The sequence below is a fragment of the Hypanus sabinus genome, chromosome 11 (genome assembly GCF_030144855.1).
Source record: "Hypanus sabinus isolate sHypSab1 chromosome 11, sHypSab1.hap1, whole genome shotgun sequence".
NCBI lineage: Eukaryota > Metazoa > Chordata > Chondrichthyes > Myliobatiformes > Dasyatidae > Hypanus > Hypanus sabinus.
In genome coordinates, this window is record NC_082716.1 from 68,634,759 (window position 1) to 68,653,922 (window position 19,164).

The 19,164-nt window shown below is 40.2% G+C and overlaps 1 protein-coding gene across 1 annotated transcript in view; it reads right to left on the reverse strand.

Moving 5' to 3' along the window:
- The window catches only part of LOC132401604 (fibronectin type III domain-containing protein 7-like), a 22,518-nt gene continuing 3,354 nt past the window's right edge, over nt 1-19,164 (reverse strand). The window contains exons 5-11 of the mRNA XM_059983627.1: nt 18,697-18,957; nt 14,629-14,889; nt 14,009-14,269; nt 6,003-6,263; nt 5,485-5,772; nt 3,549-3,791; nt 1-684 (exon numbers count right to left, since the gene is read on the reverse strand). Of these exons, the coding sequence (XP_059839610.1) occupies nt 3,550-3,791; nt 5,485-5,772; nt 6,003-6,263; nt 14,009-14,269; nt 14,629-14,889; nt 18,697-18,957 (1,574 nt within the window). The 3' untranslated portion in view covers nt 1-684; nt 3,549. The remainder of the gene's footprint in view (nt 685-3,548; nt 3,792-5,484; nt 5,773-6,002; nt 6,264-14,008; nt 14,270-14,628; nt 14,890-18,696; nt 18,958-19,164) is intronic.

Genomic DNA, 19,164 nt, shown 5'->3' on the forward strand with positions numbered 1-19,164 from the left:
AAAATATAGTTTTTTATAAGTATGAAGACTGTCATTGAAGTAATTGCACTTGGCTTCTACAGTGAAATTATATTTTCTCTTTGTATATCACAGAGAAATAAAATCATTCTATTTACTTAATCTTGCATTATGAAGTTGTGCCACAGTAAATAATCATAGTAGAAACATAACATTTTAAAAAGTCATTATATTAGCATCACATATATAGACAATCTAATATCTACAGGATGCTTCAGTTCTATTAGCATACCTTTCTGAGGAGTATTATATTATAATTATAACTCCAGGGGAAAACAATTAAGTACTACCCACGTAGAGATATTTTTACAATTTTCTAGATGGCTAGCTGTTTACTAGACAAAGTTGGCAAACAGTCAATGTGATAGAAAGATATTTTAATGTAGTTAAGCAAAATGGAATATGATTTTTGTCATCAATGTGAGATCAGATTTTGGCAATTTCACATGTTAAAGTATTTATTACTTCTGGTAGATTTCTTTGCTGACTGCATTTTGTGTTCCAATCGAACCACCAGATACACTGACAATCTTGTAATAACTGTTATTAATAATTTGTTGCAGCCTTTTAAACTACAGTTGTAACCATACTGTGCATCCTTTTTATTCCTTCATGCAATATATGGTCATCTGTTATAGTACAATTCTTTTGAAGAGGAGTAATAGCCTAGAAAGAACACAGGGAACAATTAAAGTCTGCATTATTAAACATTTTCATTAAATATCTAACCTACTGAAGGTTTTTCCACTTTCACACATGAAAGAAGTTTACAATGTTATTTCCTCACTAGCTCTTTGAACAATCCCAGCTAATCACACTGACCAGCTTTTTTCACATTGCTTTGCATTTTTCTCTGTTTTGAAAATAACTCTAACCTCTGTATTAGGAATATTTCCTGATTTTTTTCCCCTTATTCATTCAGTTATGGTGCTATGTTAGTTACTGACTGTCACCTTCTCAGAAAGAGGAATGAGTGTTTATTTCATCACCAACATCATATATTTTAAAATCTCTGTAATTCCTGATCCCAGAGGTGTGTCTCTGCCTGTAAACTTAGTTTCTTACTCGTATTTAAAAAGTTTACTGAACCTTTATCCTCAATAACTGAACTTTTAGTTTAATTCCCAAATACTCCAATCGACTTATTGACTACTCCTCAACTTTTCAAATACTTATGAAAAATCCTACTGCTTTCTGTAACATCATCTCCTCCTGTAGTTGGAGTGTCCTTTCTTGGATCAACATTCTGTCTCCGGAGATAACTGCAACACTCTTACTTTTTAATTGTCATACTCATACCCATTGATCTACATGGACTTTTTGACTTCTGTCCCCTATTTCCACCAGTTAGTTTCTAGTGCTTCTACAATCTCTCTAGCTCTATCATAACAAACCACTCTGCCCTGGTGCTCTCTAAGTGCTTCCCATCTGAAACTATTTCTCCATATTTTGTGACTTGAAGCATCTCTTTTGACTCCTTTTTGTTTCCTCAAATTGACCTTCCATATTAGATGTGCCTTCAGATGGTGAACTCATTGCACCTCATTCCTGGAATCCCCCGGGGAAATGGGGGTGATCCTGCCCGTAATCAGGAACTTTGCTGGATTCCATGAGAGTGGAGGAATAATAACAAAGGATGCCAAACTGAAATGTAGACCACTATAAGGAACCAGAAACCAGAAGTCTAAATCAAAAATAGTAATTCTAGAATTACCTACCAGGTCAATCAACATCTCTGGAGGGAGGAAGAAATAATGTTTCATAAGAACCAAAACACATCTCCCCATGACCTTTGATACTCTGATTAATCAAGAACACATCAACCTCCACCTTAAATATACCCAATGACTTGGCCGCCACAGCTGTCTGTGGCAATGAATTCCACAGATTCACCCTCTAACTTAAGAAATCTTTCCTCATTTCTGTTCTAAATGGATGCCCCTCAATTCTGAGAGTAATATATTCTCCAAATCCACTCTACCTTCCAATATTCAATAGGTTTCAATGAGTTCCCCCCCCCCCCACACCCAATTCTAAGCTCCAGTGAGTATGGGCCCAGAGCCATCAAACGCTCCTCATGTGTTAATCCTTTCATTCTTGAGATCGTTCTCATGAACCTCTTCTGGACCCTCTTCAGTGCCAGCACATCTTTTCCCCGATAAAGGGTCCAAAACTGCCCACAATACTCGAAGTGCAGACTGACCAATGCCTTATTAAGCCTCAGCATTATTTCCTTGTTTTTATATACTCTTCCTCTTGAAATGAATGCTAACATTACATATGTCTTACTTACTGCCAGCTCAACCTGCAAGTTAATCTTTAGGGAATCCTGCATGAGGACCCTAAGTACCCTTGAACTTCAGATTTTTTATTTTTTTGCTGGTTTAGAAAATAGGCTACACCTTTATTCCTTCTACCAACGGGCATGACCATACGCTTCCCTACATTATAATCCATCTACCACTTCTTTGTCCATTCTCCTAATCCATCTAAGCACTTCTGCAAACTCCCTGCTTCCTCAACACTACCTGCCCCTCCACCTATCTTCATATAATCCACAAACTTGGACACAAAGCCATTAATTCCGTCATCCAAACCATTCACATACTGTATAATGTGAAACAAAGTGGTCCCAAAACTGACCCCTGTGGAACAGCACTAATCACCAGCAGCCAACCAGAAAGGGCCCCTTTATTCCCACTCTTTGCCTCCTGCCAGTCAGCCAATTTTCTATCCATACTAGTACATTTCCTGTAATACATTGGCTCTTGTTAAGCAGCCTTATGTGCAGCACCTTGTCAAAGGCCTTCTTAAAATCTAAATAAACAATATCCACTGACTCTCCTTTGCCTGTCCTACCTGTTATCTCCACAAAGAGTTCCAACAGAATTGTCAGGCAAGATTTTGATTTTAGAAAACCATGTTGATTTTGCCCTATTTTATCATGTGCCACATCATCCCTCCACTTCTTCCTCCAGGTCATTTATAAAAATCATGAACAGAAGGGTCCCAGAACAGATCACTAAGACACACCACTGGTGACCGACCTCCATGCAGAATATGACCCATTTGCAACCACTCTTTGCCTTTTGTGGGCAAGCCAGTTCTGGTTCCACCAAGCAATGTCCCTTTGGATTTCATGCCTCCTTACTTTTTTGATAAGCCTTGCATGGGGTACCTCATTAAAATGCCTTGCTGATATCCATATACACTACATCTACTGCTCTACTTTCATCAATGTGTTTAGTCACACCCTCAAAATATTCAATCAGGCTCGTAAGTTACTGGAACAAAAATAAGCAAATCATGCTTTAATAATAGATTTGGGCATCTGACCACAAGCTGAACAAATCAAATCTATAGAAGAACATTTTGAAAAGGAAATCTTTCTACTATTTCCCTCAATTATATTAAGTTCCCAACATACAAAACAAAATTTGTAATTTAAAAAAATCAGAAAACTCTTTTAGTATATCTGCTGGAATAAACCTTCAATGACTATCATTCATTTTCAAGGCAGAAAGACTTACCTTAGAAAAAATTTACTGAAGTGATTTCACTTTCGCCAGCAGAATTTAAAGCAACAATTTCAACTGTATCATTCTGAACATTTGAAACTTTACACGAGAGAGTTGATGTTCTGCAAATCTCATTTCTTTCTAAATTGTAAACTTCATACACAACATATTCTGCGGCATTAATCGACTCCTTCCATGATAAAAACAGTGTACCATTTTCCCAAGAAGAATTTAGATTGGTTGGAGGGCAAGGAACTGAAATACAAAATATTATTTATATGCATGATTGGTTTGTTACTTGCATAATGCCACCAAGAGATTGCTTTTCTTTTAATTGAAGAGACTAGAATGTTGCATGGAATAAACTGATCGTTATTTAAAGTCATGATGAATCGAAAGTTCTTAACACAAAGTGCATTAAATCCTGAGATTTCATTGTTAGAATATATTCAAAGCAGAGACATATATTTTTGGATTGGAGGTGGGGTGGGGTGGCAGAAAAGGTCTTGAAGTACCCAAGATGACTTTGATCTCTGCAGCAGGCTCAGTAACATTAAACATAAAGCTTTTTAGGTCCCATGTGTACCCTGATCACCTAGATTCATCTCACCAGCACTTCTCTTATCTTCTCTGTGCTGGTCTTAAAATTCTGGTCTAGTCTTCAGGCACAACTGAGTTGATATTATCTAATTTCCTACATATTTTTAGTCATTATACAGTAATAATTGAAGGTCATGATGATAAGTGACTTGGATGGAATGTCATTTGGCTCCTTGAACGTTCTCCACCGTCAAAAAGTTCATCTCTGATCTTCATCTTGATTTCCCAAGTGCTTGCTGCCCTTGTCCTTATCAATGTTAAAGATTACAGGTTAGAGGATGAAGTTGAAGAACAAGTTATTAATACTCTATGGCAGGAGTGAATCAGGTCATGTACCAAAGCAATGACATTCCCTATGTGAAGATCCTTTTACAGCATCACAGGAGAAGCTAGACCACATTATTTAGTTGAGGTCTATTACTGGTTATTCCTGGGACAAAGCAAGCTTTAATGGCCACATGCCACACTGAGACACTATTTAGTTAGGGCCTATTAATTTACCTCCTCTTCTTTGTTAGCCCATTCCTACACATTACCTCCACATTACCAAAAGCTCTCTCACCTCTCACTCATAATTGCCCTCTGATTCTCCCTAGCCCAAAAAGTTGATTCTTTCTATTGATGAATCCTGATATAGACCACTGATCTCTATCCAAGACTTGTCACAAGGCAATGATCAATGAAAGACCAGTTCACATCTCTGCTTGCCCCCCTCCTCAACTGGGTTCATATGCTCTGATGAACAGGCATCCTTGTTCAGGGTCTGATTTGCCCACTGGCTGCCAGCCTCAGATTTGGCTAGCTTATCTTTCTTCACTCATTCCACAACATGTGAAGGAAATTGGGTAATATCAACTCAGCTGCGCTGGAAGTCCACACTGCAATTTTAAGGCCAACTAAGGGAGAGGCACTAGTGAGCTGGAACTAGATGTCATCAGGATATATAGGGAGCCTGATTTTTTTTGGATAATATTGTTTAGGAGTATGACATTGAGAAGCATGCCAAGCAATGTGATTGGGCAAATCAAGAGAAACAAATGGAGATTATTCCCCGGCTTCATTTCAGTAAAACATCAACACTGAGTAAGGTTAGGACCTTCCAACTCAGTTAGGAGGCGAAGCATTGAAGAGGATGATGCGGTCATTGAAATAGAAGGCTAAGGTTGGATTAAGGAGTAAGTAACTGTATATATAAGAAAACATACTGGAACAGATGATTTGTATTTATTTTCTTGTCCATTAATATCTTTTTAAGTCCTAACAGTACAGAGCTGTAGGGAATCATTTAACAGTATGATGAGATTTCAAACATGTGAAAATGTGCTTTGTTTCTAATTCTATTACCTACCATTGAAACCACTTAAAGGAGTGCTTGGGCTGCTGACTCCTGCTGAATTCCGAGCTGTAACAGAAATGTTATACGTGGAGCTGCAAGGAATCGGGAACTGGAAGAACGTTCTGGTCGTCCAATATGAGCGCAGTGCATACAGGGAGAACGGATCCTGTTCAATTTGTCCATTAATATCGACTTCATAGTCTTCAGCACAGTGACTGTCCATCCAGCTGACCTCAATTTCTTGTACTCCATTACTGGCAGGGCCCAATATGGCTTCAATGTCTTCTGGTACACATGGAACTAAATGTCAACATGGATGGAATAACAAGTAAGATGAAATGAACACCAGTCATATTAAACTGGAATAAAACTGGTCAGGCAGTTGCTATTTATACGCCTATAAATAGACTGGATTTTTGTAAAAAGAAATATGTATAGTACATATTAGTATAATCTTTTTTTCATAACAAATAAGGTTCTAAATGAAAACACTTAAGTTGAATAACAGATAGGATTAGTAGTACATTTACCTGTGCCAGCTTCATATGTAGTTTCAATTATATTCCTGCAAACTCCATCAGAAGCATAAACAGACACGTTGTACTTGGTACCACAGCTCAGCTGCTGAATGTAACAACTTGTGTTTGTTGTGTTACAGTAAAGCACGTCTTCATTGTTAGTACTGACATCTGCCCTATATGATATTGCTGTATTACTGTCGCCCCATGAAAGCAACATGGAGTTGTTTGCACAGTCCACATTAGCTTCAAGGTATGGTGGATTACATGGCACTGGAAGATTGAAGAAAAAATGTCTGTTATTTGGTGAGTGTTGTATTAGAGCATATATGTCAAACTCAAGGCCTGCAGGCCAAATCCGGCCCGCGGTGGAATTATCTTTGGCCTGCGAGATAATATCTAATTACTATTAAAGCTGGCCCCAGTAATCGAAGCACCTATGGCGTATGATATGGCTAATGCTGAGTTTATTCAGGTACCAGGTTTTCAGGGTTTTTAGTGTTTATTCGGTTTTCCTGGTTTATTTCCTGAATATCATTAATGAATAAATTTTTTTTCTATTAGAGCTGGCCCGCCGGTATATTGCATGCACCACTAATACTACAAATCCCACAATGCACTGCCAGTGCATTGCTCGCGCTTGCCTTACTCTCTCATCAGCATCCTTATGGCGCTAGTCACGTGTGGTCAACTTTCAGCTATCCCTCACCCCAAAAATGGCTGAACGAAAGGGAATTTGAAAACGGGTTTTCAAGGCAGGTGGGAGGCAGGGTATATGTTCGCAGATATAAAGGGCAAACCTGTTTGTCTTGTGTGCGGAGACGGTGTGGCTGTAATTAAAGAATATAACGTAAGACAACACTGTGAAACGAAACACCACGACAAATACAAGCATCTGGACAAGAAACAGAAGCCCACGATGTGCGGTCAAAAGAGTGGATTGGTGGGCAAGATGCGGGAGGAAAACGGCGCAGGTGAGCTGACAGCTTATTACTGCATCATACACCAGGAATCGTTGTGTGGCAAAGCCTTGAAAATGGAACATATAATGAGCACCATAACATGAGCAGTTAACTTCATAAGAGCCAAAGGTTTAAATCACCACGAGTTCAAGTAGTTTCTGGAGGAGTTGGGTTCAGAATATAATGATTTGCCCTATCACACAGAGGTGCGATGGTTAAGCCAAAGAAAAGTGCTGAAAAGATGTTTCGAGTTGCGTGAGGAGATTTGTCAGTTCATGGAAAGCAAAGGGAAAGTCACAACAGACCTCTGGGATAAAAAGTTGCTTTGTGAAATGGCGTTTCTGTGTGACATCACGAGCCATCTCAATGCGCTCAACCTGCAGCTTCAGGGGCGGGGTCGTGTGATCACAGACATGTACGCTGCAGTGAGGGCTTTTAAAACCAAGCTGCGCCTGTGGGAGACGCAGATGCAGCAAGAAAACTTGAGCCATTTTCCGTGTTGCCAAACTATGAAAGAGCAGGTTTCTACCACAGTGTTCCCACGTGCAAAGTTTGCTGAAAAACTTAGCATACTTGGTGCCGACTTCACACGGCGATTTGCCGACTTTGAAGCCCAAAAAAGCAGGTTTGAACTGCTCAGTAATCCATTTGCAGCTGACGTGGAAAGCGCACCAACCAACATACAAATGGAGCTGATTGAACTCCAATGTAGTGACACACTCAAGGCAAAGTATGACTCGGTGGGCGCTGCACAGTTTCTACGTTTCATTCCCGACACAATGCCCCAGCTGCGTACCCAAGCTGCTCAAATGCTCTCTATGTTTGGCAGCACATATCTGTGTGAACAACTGTTCTCTTTGATGAAGATAAACAAAACATCACACAGGAGTCATCTTTCTGATGAACACCTTCACTCAATTCTGAGGATTTCCTCAGCTCAGAGCCTGACTCCAAACATTGATGAACTTGCATCCAAGATGAGATGCCAAGTATCTGGCTTAGACTAGTGTGAATCACAGAGTGTTGGCCTGTGGAAAAACGTTTTCATTAGAAATTACTCCAGAAAAGCTGCAGATAAAGCCATAAGAAATAAATGCAACTGATTTTTTATTTATTTAATGTTCAATGTTGTATTTGTAGGCAATAACCTAAGCTTTGTTAGTTCCAGGTTAATATGTGTAATAAATTCATTTCAATAAGTTTTGCAATAAATGCTGAACCAGTCGGGCCCTCGACTTGTACCAATTTTTAAATTTTGGCCCACTGTGTATTTGAGTTTGACACCCCTGTATTAGAGGAAAGCATTCTGCAAGTCATTTTAAAGTTGGCAATTTTGTACCAGTAGCACCTCAAATACTTACAACATATTAATATTTTAAATGAGGATGAAGAGTGTATTGTAGTCAAATTTGCTGACAGCACAAGAAAGCATGTTAGGAGAAGTTTGTGAAGAGTCTGCTAAAGGACACAGGGCATACTTTGGAGGGTAATATAAAATATATAATGGAAGTTATATAATTTGCTAAGATTAAAAAACAGAATATTGTTTTAATGGACATTGTCCATAGAATGTTGCAGCACAGGGTGATCATTACACTAAGTTATAACGCAAACTACAAATATTAGGAAGGCAAAAGAATGCAGGCCTTTATTGCAGAGACGATGATAAAAGCTGAGAAATCTTGGCTCCATTGTTCAATGGAGCATTGCACTGGATTTAAATTAGGTTTAATTAAAGAATGGGAACTTGAGTGTAGAATTAGAAAAGAGATCAGCCAAACTTGATATGGGAGGCAAGGGATGAGTAAGTGTGATTTTGCAAACAAAGAACTTAGAAGTAGACTTTGCCAATGCTTTTGCTGTAACTTCAAAGCATGAAATCTAATAAGTGAAATATGAGATAGACACAGACACAGCTAGACATGGGAAGCATGATATCACTTCAATTACTGAAACACAACTTAAAGAAGAGGGTTGCGGTTTGGTAATTGAACTGATATCATGCTTCTACCTGTCTATATGGGAGCATAATTCCAAATTAAACATTTTAAAAAGTTAGATGAGATGGAGGAGAGTAAACTACTGTAAGTGGCAGGGAATAAAGGGTACTGAACTGGACTATAATACTGGAAAGCTACTACGTTTGCTCCATAAGACTCAGGATGAGGTTCTTTGCTTTTGGTGTTCTTTGTTAACGATTAGACTTAAAAGTAGGCACCACAATTAGGAAGATTTCAGCTGATATAAAAATTGGCCATGAAGCTGATAGTGAGGGAAGTTGAAAGTAGACTCAGAGGCCAGTTTATTAGGTACACCTAATATAACTATCTAATTAGATAGTATGTGTGGCTAGGCATAGCTCTAGCACCATCTATAAATTTTGCTGATGACACAGCTATTGTTGGCAGAACTTGATGGTGATGAGGAGGCATACAGGAGTGAGATAGATCAGCTGGTTGAGTGGTGTTACAACAACAACATTGCACTCAATGTCAGCGAGACCAAAGAATTGACTGTGGACTTCAGGAAAGGGAAGTTAAGGGAACACATACCAGTCCTCATTGAGGGATCAGCAGTGGAAAGGGTGAGCAGTTTCAAGTTCCTGGGTATCAATATCTCTGAAGATCTATCCTGGGCTCAACATACTGACGCAATTACAAAGAAGGCACAACAGTGGCTATATTTCTTTGAGAGTTTGAGGAGACTTGGTATGTAACCAAAGACTCCCACAAATTCCTAACGGTGTACTGTGGAGAGCACCCTAACTGGTTGCATCACCATCTGGTATGGAGGGGCCACTGCACAGAATTGGTAGAAGCTGCTGAACGCTGTGAACTCAGCCAGTTACACTGGGCTCTGACCTCCCCACCATTGTGGACATCTTCAGAAAGCGATGCCCCCAATAGGTGGCATCCATCATTAAAGACCCTCCCCCATCACCCAGAACATGCCCCCTTTCATTGCTACCATCAGGGAGGAGGTGCAGGAGCCTGTAGACACACACTTAATATTTTAGGAATAGCTTCTTCCCCTACCCCAATCAGATTTCTGAATGGACGCTGAATCCTTGAACATCACCTCACTATTTTTTTCTTTATTTGCTCTCTTTTTTCACTGTTAATTTCATTTAATTTTTAAAATTATATTTCTTATTGTAATTTATACCTTTTTATTACATATTGGAATGTACTGCCATGCAAAACAGCAAATTCCCCAACATATGCTAGTAATATTAAACCTGATTCTGATTTTGAGTCAATCATGTGGCAGTAACTCAATACATAAAAGCATGCAGACATGGTTAAGGTATTCAGTTGTTGTTCAGACCAAACTTCAGAATGCGGAAGAAATGTGATCTGAGTGACATTGACTGAGGAATGATTGTTCATGCTAGACAAGGTGATTTGAGTATCTCACGTACTGTGAGATTTCATAGAAACGTAGAAAACCTACAGCACAATACAGGCCTTTTGGCCCACAAAGCCGTGCTGAACATATCCCTACCTTAAAAATTACCTAGGGTTACATATAGCCCTCTATTTTTCTAAGCTCCATGTACCTGTCCAGGAGTCTCTTAAAAGAACCTATCGTTCCCGCCTCCACCATCGTCACCATCATATTTAACCTACCAAGATGAACCACCTCACACTTACCAGGGTTAAACTCCATCTGCCACTTCTCAGCCCAGTTTTGCATCGCATCAATGTCCCGCTGTAACCTCTGACAGCCCTCCACACTATCCACAACACCTCCAATCTTACTAACCCCACTTCCTCAACCAGGTCATTTATAAAATACACAAAAAGTAGGGGTCCCAGAACAGATCCCAGAGGCACACCACTTGTGACTAACATCCATGCAGAATATGACCCATCTGCTACCACTCTTTGCCTTCTGTGGTCAAGCCAGTTCTGGATCCACAAAGCAAAGTCCCCTTGGATTTCATGCCTCCTTACTTTTTCAATAAGCTTTGCATTGGGTGCCTTGTCAAATGCCTTGTTGAAATCCATATACACTACATCTACTGCTCTACCTTCATCAATGTGTTTAGTCACACCCTCAAAATATTCAGTCAGGCTCATAAGGCATGATCTGCCTTTGACAAAGCCATGCTGACTATTCCTAATCATATGCCTCTCCAAATGTTCATAAATCCTGCCTGTCAGTATCTTCTCTATCAACTTACCAACCACTGCAGTAAGACTCACTGGACTATAATTTCCTGGGCTATCTCTATTCCCTTTCTTGAATAAGAGAGCAGCATTTGCAACCCTCCAATCCTCTAGAACCTCTCCTTTCCCCACTGATGATGTAAAGATCATCGCCAGAGGCTCAGCGATCTCCTCCCTTGCCTCTCACAGTAGCCTGGGGTACATCTTGTCCAGTGCCGGTGACTTATCTAACTTGATGCTCTCCAAAAGCTCCAGCACATCCTCTTAATATTTCCATGCTTAAGCTTTTCAGTCAGCTGTAAGTCATCTCTACAATCACCAAGATCCTTTTTCCTAGAGAATACTGAAGCAAAGTATTAATTAAGTACCTCTGCTGTCTCCTCCGGTTCCATACACACTTTTCCACTGTTAGACTTGCTTGGTGCTATTCTCTCATATCTTATCCTCTTACTCTTCACAAACCTGTAGAATGCCTTGGGGTTTTCCTTAATCCTGTCTGCCAAGACCTTCTCATGGTCCCTTCTGGCTCTCCTAATTTCATTCTTGTTAGCCTCCTGCTAGCCTCATAAGCTTCTAGGTCTCTATCATTACCTAGTTTTTTGAACATTTCATAAGCTCTTCTTTTTGTCTTGACTAGATTTACAATAGCCTTTGTGCACCACAGTTCCTGTACCCTACCATCCTCTTCCTGTGTCATTGGAATGTATCTACACAGAACCCCATGCAAATATCCCCTGAACATTTGCCACATTTCTTCCATACATTTCCCTGAGAACATCTGCTTCCAATTCATGCTTCCATGTTCCTGCCTGATAGCCTCATATTTCCCCTTACTCCAATTATATGCTTTCCTAACTTATCTGTTCCTATCCCTCTCCAATGCTATGGTAAAGGAGATAGAATTGTGATCAGTATCTCCAAAATGCTCTCCCACTAAGAGATCTGACACCTGACCAGGTTCATTTCCCAATACCAGATCAAGTACAGTCTCTCCTCTTGTAGGCTTATCTACATAGTGTGTCAAGAAACCTTCCTGAACACACCTAACAAACTCCATCCCATGTAATCCCCTCACTCTAGGGAGATGCCAATCGATATTTGGGAAATTAAAATCTCAACCCTGTTATTATTACACCTTTCCAGAGTCTGTTTCACTATCTGCTCCTTGATGTCCCTGTTACCATTGGGTGGTCTATAAAAAACACCCTGTACTGTTACTAACTTCCACCCACAGAGACTCTGTAAACAATCCCTCCATAACTTTCTCCTTTTCTGCAGCTGTGACACTATCTCATCAACAGTGCCACACCCCCACCTCTTTTGCCTCCCTCGCTGTCCTTTCTGAAACATCTAAAGCCTGGCACTTTTATGATTTGAGCCATCCAAGTCTCTATAATGGCCACGAAATCATAGCTCCAAATATTGATCCACTCTCTAAGCTCAAATACTCCTTGCATTAAAATAGACACCTCTCAAGCCATCGGGATTTTCTGTGATAAAATTCCTGGGATTTTCACACACAAAGTTCAGCAGAGATTACAGAGAATGGTGCAAGAAGCAAAGAAAGATCCAGTGAGCAGCTATTCTATGGGTGGAAATACCTTGTTAATGTGAGAGGTCAGAGGTGAAAGGCCAGACTGGTTCAAGCTGACAGAAAGGCAACAGTAATTCAAATAGCCATGTGTTACGATAGTGATGTTCAGGGAAGCATTTTGGAACACACAACACATTATACCTTGAAGTGGACAGGGTACAGCAGCAGAAGACCATGAAAACACGTTCTGTGGCCATTTTATTAGATGCAGGAGGTACCTAATAAAGTAGCGACTTGGTGTACGTTCCAGAGGAAGGTATAACTGGATTAGTCAGGTGGGCAGGTGAAAAAAACGAACACTCATCCACAGAAATATGGGTGATAAAGTACAACATAAAAAAGGCCCTTTGGCCAACTACATCCATGCTACTATCTTCTGTCCACCTACACTAAACCCATTTTCCCAATTAGGAACTAAAATCATTCTATGCCTTGCCTGATCAATTGCCTGTCTAAATGCCTCTAAAATGTAGTAATTGCATCTGGCTCCACCACTGTCTCTGGCCACATGTTCCAGATTTCAGCCACTTTCTGTGTAAAACTTGGGTCCCCTTTAAAACTCCTCCCTCTCACCTTAAAACCATTACCTGTTGTTTTCAAAACCTAATGTTGAGGAAAAAAATGAGTTTCTGATTTTTTACCCTATCTAGGCCTCATTATATACCTCCACAGCATCACCCCTTAGCTTCCTTCACTCTGAGGAAAACAAGTTCTATGCACACAATCTCCCCTCATAACTAGAAGTTCTCCAATGCAAACATTCTTTCCAGCACAATGACAGAGAAAGATGGAGTGAGAGGGGATGGCAGCAGTTAAGCTGACTGGTATAAGCTTAGGGGAGAGTTTATGAGGACATATTTTCTGCTTATGAGGATTCTCTAGTTTGACTGATTGAGGGGCTTTCCAGCTGCTTTTCCTGTGTACAAGTATCTCAGAAACCTGGCAAGGTTGTTGCATTTGATCTGTCAACTAAATGTGTCTTGAGCAGTCAATATGAAGTCTCTGAATAATTGTACTCAGTGAGACTGGCGGAACTGACTCCAGTATCATATGATGTTCTCATGAACATGTATAATTATGATACATTTAGCAAAGTTTTTATTCGTAGAAGAAAAGGGATACAGTATTTGTGTGTGTGTGTGTGTGTGTGTGTGTGTGTGTGTGTGTGTGTGTGTGTGTGTGTGTGTGTGTGTGTGTGTGTGTGTGCATGCACGCAGGCAATGGATAATCCCAATAAATTCTCTGCGCATGGCATAAAATTAACTAAAATGGAAAGCTGGAACAGGTTACCTCCTTGAAAACTGCTTATTGCACTGTCTGAACTGTTGCATATTTCATTAACAGCTACCACCGTTACATTGTACGACTGTCCACACTGCAGGTCACTGATTTCACAGGTTACATCCTCTGCAGAGCACAAGTGTATTTCTTTGTTGATTCCCAAAGCAGTGGCAATGTAGAAATCGCTCCCACGGCTTGGCTCCCATGAAATTCTTGCAATGTTAGTTTTGCAATCCACAAAGGCAGAGACATTTCTTGAGATGCATGGTCCTGGAATTGTTTTCGGAAAGAGCGTATGCTTAATATACGATTATTCCAAAAAACAATTTAAAGTAATTAGTAGCCTGGCAATATTGTAACGTTTAAGATATTTCTAATGATTGCTTTGCTTCAATTTTAATTTCTGTTTAGAAAAGCTAACTTTGAATACTAGAAAATAATTTATATCTTTGTCTTCCAGTGGTATTGCATATCTAACCACTCTCTAATACAACTGATATTTACATTGTTATATTGCACGAACAATCCTATCCTTCAACTCTTTGCATCTGCTGTTTTACTACCTTGATTTTTACTTTGTTACTTGAGTTAGGATGTTTGCAGCTTTTAGTTGAGAACGAAGACATTACCTGTTTGAATGGACACCTGTACACTTTTGGAACTGTTGCATATCTCATTAGCAGCCGTTACTGTTATGTTGTACGACTCTCCACAGTGCAAGTCAGTCATGTTGCAGGTTGTTCCCACTGCATTGCATTGGTGCTCGTGTCCATCACTCGCTTCTGCAGTAGCAAAGTAAACATCGCTGCCGTCGGACTGCTCCCACCACACTAAGGCATCATTGGTATCGCAGCCCACCTGAGCAGTAATACCCTCGGGGGTACATGGTGCTACGTTTTACAAAGGAAAGTAGCTTTCAGTTTGGTATCAGTTACATACATACATCATATGGTAGCCAGTTAATATCAGTGTGCGTTGCAAAGTAACTTCTGGGAAACACAGTTCAAAATAACTAGCATTGAAAATAAAAGGATGGTTTCATAAAAGTGGTAGTCAGAAAAAAGGTCAGTTGATGATAATTAAAATGCATGTTAGATATAGTAATAGAGAATTTGATCAAAGATAAGTGAAAAAGATTGACCAACATTACTTGTGTTTTTTAAATATTGACAGTGATGAACTGACAAAGTGAGGGTTATGATTAACATAGACCAAACAAGCAGAAAGAACAAATGATTGGATAAATGAAGTGGTAGATATAAAAAATAATTTGATGAATATGAATTCACGATCATCACAGAAAATTAAGACCTATCATTCAGACTTTCAAAATATTGATAATAATGAATAATTACAGTAATAGCAGATTGTTTAATATAGACACCAACTAGATATATAGAATATCATTTTTAAATTTAATAACATGAGACTGGATGTCAAAGTAAAAGAAATTTGCTATGAAAAATTGAAAAAAATGAACTCCATGATTAAGTGATTTAAAAAATTAACATCTTTAAAGAGTAAGGATTAAATTAAGCCAGAAGTGGATTGAAGAATAATAAACAAAATCAAAGATAATGAAATGTAATGTGAAAGGTGATGGTTCCTGAAATACTGAGCCTATGGAAATAAAATATCCAAAAGCACTTTCTTGTATGTGACATCTGGGTTAGATGATCAGAGGGGTGTGCTATTTGTTTAGCTTAATTTTCTTTGGGGTTTGAGAATAACTCAGCACAATGGCACAGCTGGACTGAATCCAGTTCCAACAACCTGGATTCCATCCTGACCACTGGTGCTGTCTGTGTGGAGTTTGCATGTCCTAACTGACTGCCTGGGCTTCCTCTGCATGCTCAGGCTTTCTCCCATATTCTAACATGTGGTTTGAGAGGTTAATTGCCTTATTGTGTAGGTGTGGGGTGGAATATCAGAGGAGTTGATAGGAATGTGGGAAGCTTAACAAAGGGACTAGTGCAATATCAGCTGCTTGCAAGTCAATGCATGCTTGGAGGGTCGAAGGGCTTCTTTCACTGATTAACATTTGCATACAAAATTAAAATTGATTGGATGAACTGTGAAGGAGGGGCCTGTTCAACTATTTGGCCTTTTCCATCTTTTTCGATGTCCACTAGAATATCTTTGCCTCATTGTAAATTTCACAATCCAAGTAACAATATATGGTGTTGTTAAAACAGGAAACCAATATCAAAATAGAAGCTGTTGTTATTTTGATCTGCAATGTAAATATGTAAATGTAATCATAGGATTTGTCATGGTCCAGATTGGGTTCCCTTTAAATTTACTTTGTTTGTGTTATGATCCGTACCGTTGACTCCTTGTTTCCCTTTAATTCCCTGTTTTCTCGTGTCCCTCGGGCTTGGTGACTAAAGGCAATTTACTCCCGACTGAACCGGCAGTTTATAAGTCTCCGGCTTCAGCCGTTCGGGGGAGAGCGTTATGGAGTGTTAATGAAGTCACCGAAGCTAGTACAAGCCAAAGTCATCTAGCCAGAGCCAACAAAGTTTCTTGCTGGAGCAAGCCAAGTCTCCTCCCAGAGCAAGTACCAGCAAGCCGGCATCCCTTGTCAGAGTGGGTCCAGCAAGGTTAACCCACAGGGTGAGTCAGGAGCTCGCCGCTGCTTGGAGCAAACTTGTGCCCAGTTATAGTATCGTCTATCGTTGTGTGGTCTCCGTATCTATGTCCTGTGTTTAAAAGGGGTCCCAGCCCTGTAACCTGGAAGGGTCCTGATCCTGTGTCAAGAGAGTCCTGACTCCGTCTCATGTCTAAGGAGAATTCCCTGCTCATTGTTTTATGTCCTGTGTCTGAGTCTGTCCCATGAATAAGAAGAGTCCTGGCTCCATGTCTTGTGTCTAAGGAGGAGTCCTGGCTCAATGTCCTATGTCCTGTGTTCAAGTGTCAAGTCCAGGCTCCATGGTTCAAGTATCAAGTCCAAATCCGGGGTTCAAGTTCTCAAGTCCAAGCTCCATGGTTCAAGTATCAAGTCCAAATCCAGGGTTCAAGTATCAAGTCCAAATCCAGGGTTCAAGTTCTCAAGTCCAAGCTCCATGGTTCAAGTATCAAGTCCAAATCCAGGGTTCAAGTATCAAGTCCAAATCCAGGGTTCAAGTTCTCAAGTCCAAGCTCCATGGTTCAAGTATCAAGTCCAAATCCGGGGTTCAAGTATCAAGTCCAAATCCGGGGTTCAAGTATCGTCCAAGCTCCATGGTTCAAGTATCAAGTCCAAATCCAGGGTTCAAGTATCAAGTCCAGGCTCCGAGGTTCAAGAATCAAGTCCAGGCTCTGGGGTTCAAGTATCAAGTCCAAATCCGGGGTTCAAGTATCATGTCCAAATCCGGGGTTCAAGTATCAAGTCCAAATCCGGGGTTCAAGTATCAAGTCCAAGCTCTGGGGTTCAAGTATCAAGCCCAAATCTGGGGTTCAAGTATCAAGTCCAAATCCAGGGTTCAAGTCTCAAGTCCAAATCCAGGGTTCAAGTATCAAGCCCAAATCTGGGGTTCAAGTATCAAGTCCAAATCCGGGGTTCAAGTATCGTCCAAATCCGGGGTTCAAGTATCAAGTCCAAATCCGGGGTTCAAGTATCAAGTCCAAATCTGGGGTTCAAGTATCGTCCAAATCCGGGGTTCAAGTATCAAGTCCAAATCCGGGGTTCAAGTCTCAAGTCCAAATCCAGGGTTCAAGTATCAAGCCCAAATCCGGGGTTCAAGTATCAAGTCCAAATCCGGGGTTCAAGTATCAAGCCCAAATCTGGGGTTCAAGTATCAAGTCCAAATCCGGGGTTCAAGTCTCAAGTCCAAATCCAGGGTTCAAGTATCAAGCCCAAATCTGGGGTTCAAGTATCGTCCAAATCCGGGGTTCAAGTCTCAAGTCCAAATCCAGGGTTCAAGTATCAAGCCCAAATCCGTGGTTCAAGTATCAAGTCCAGGCTCCATGGTTCAAGTATCAAGTCCAAATCTGGGGTTCAAGTCTCAAGTCCAAATCCGGGGTTCAAGTATCAAGTCCAAGCTCTGGGGTTCAAGTATCAAGCCCAAATCCGGGGTTCAAGTCTCAAGTCCAAATCCGGGGTTCAAGTATCAAGTCCAAGCTCTAGGGTTCAAGTATCAAGCCCAAATCCGAGGTTCAAGTATCAAGTCCAAATCTGGGGTTCAAGTATCAAGTCCAAGCTCCATGGTTCAAGTCTCAAGTTCAAGCTCTGAAGTCTGTGTTCTGAGTCCTGACTCTGATCCCCGAACTCCAAATCCTAGCCCAGACCCTGAGTCCCAGCCTAGTCCAGGGCTTGAGTCCTTGTCCATTACGCCCATTCCTGCTTCCACTTTGCTCTCCTTGATTTCTCTCTGTCCTATCCTTGCATCATGGCTCTCCTTGTAACTAGTAATAAACTCTATTTAGTTACCCTACAAAATATGTTTGTGTCCTGCATTTGGGTCCTCCCCCAGCACCCTTACCCCCATATTGTGACACCATCAGACTTTATTGATACTTAGAATGTTGATTTTGCCACCCATGACACAGTGTATAAATAATATTGTGTAACAACCTATGATTGATAACATTGAAATATCATTTACCATATATAAAATTGGTAAGCATGACCACTGAAAATATTTCAAGTATGAACTTTAAGTATAATTTATGTGGGCAAACATTGTCTAAAACAGAACACAAGTAGAAGTGGTTACCTGTCTGAACAGTCATTACTGCACTTTCTGAGCTATTGCACATTTGATTAACAGCCATTATTGTTACGTTGTAAGACTGCCCGCAGTGCAGGTCAAAAATTTCACAGGCTCCCTCTTGTGCCTTGCATGATCGTGTATGTCCATCACTTGTTTTTGCAGTTGCAACAGAGAAATCACTCCCACCCTTCTGTTCCCATGACGCCAGTGCACTATGGGTACTGCAGTCAATGTGAGCATCAGTGTTTTGAGGAGTGCAAGGTCCTACAGAGAAAGGAAATATACTTCAGATTGCTACTAAAAACGCATCTCCAAAATCTGTATTCTATTCTTATAGCTATATTACAATATGCTATTCACATTATAATGGCTGATACTATTGTAATCGTATTTTATTACTATTATATTAAATTGTTTCAATTCTATGTTAGTGTCATAGTACCGCTAAATGTGTTGTTCCTTGTTGAAGTG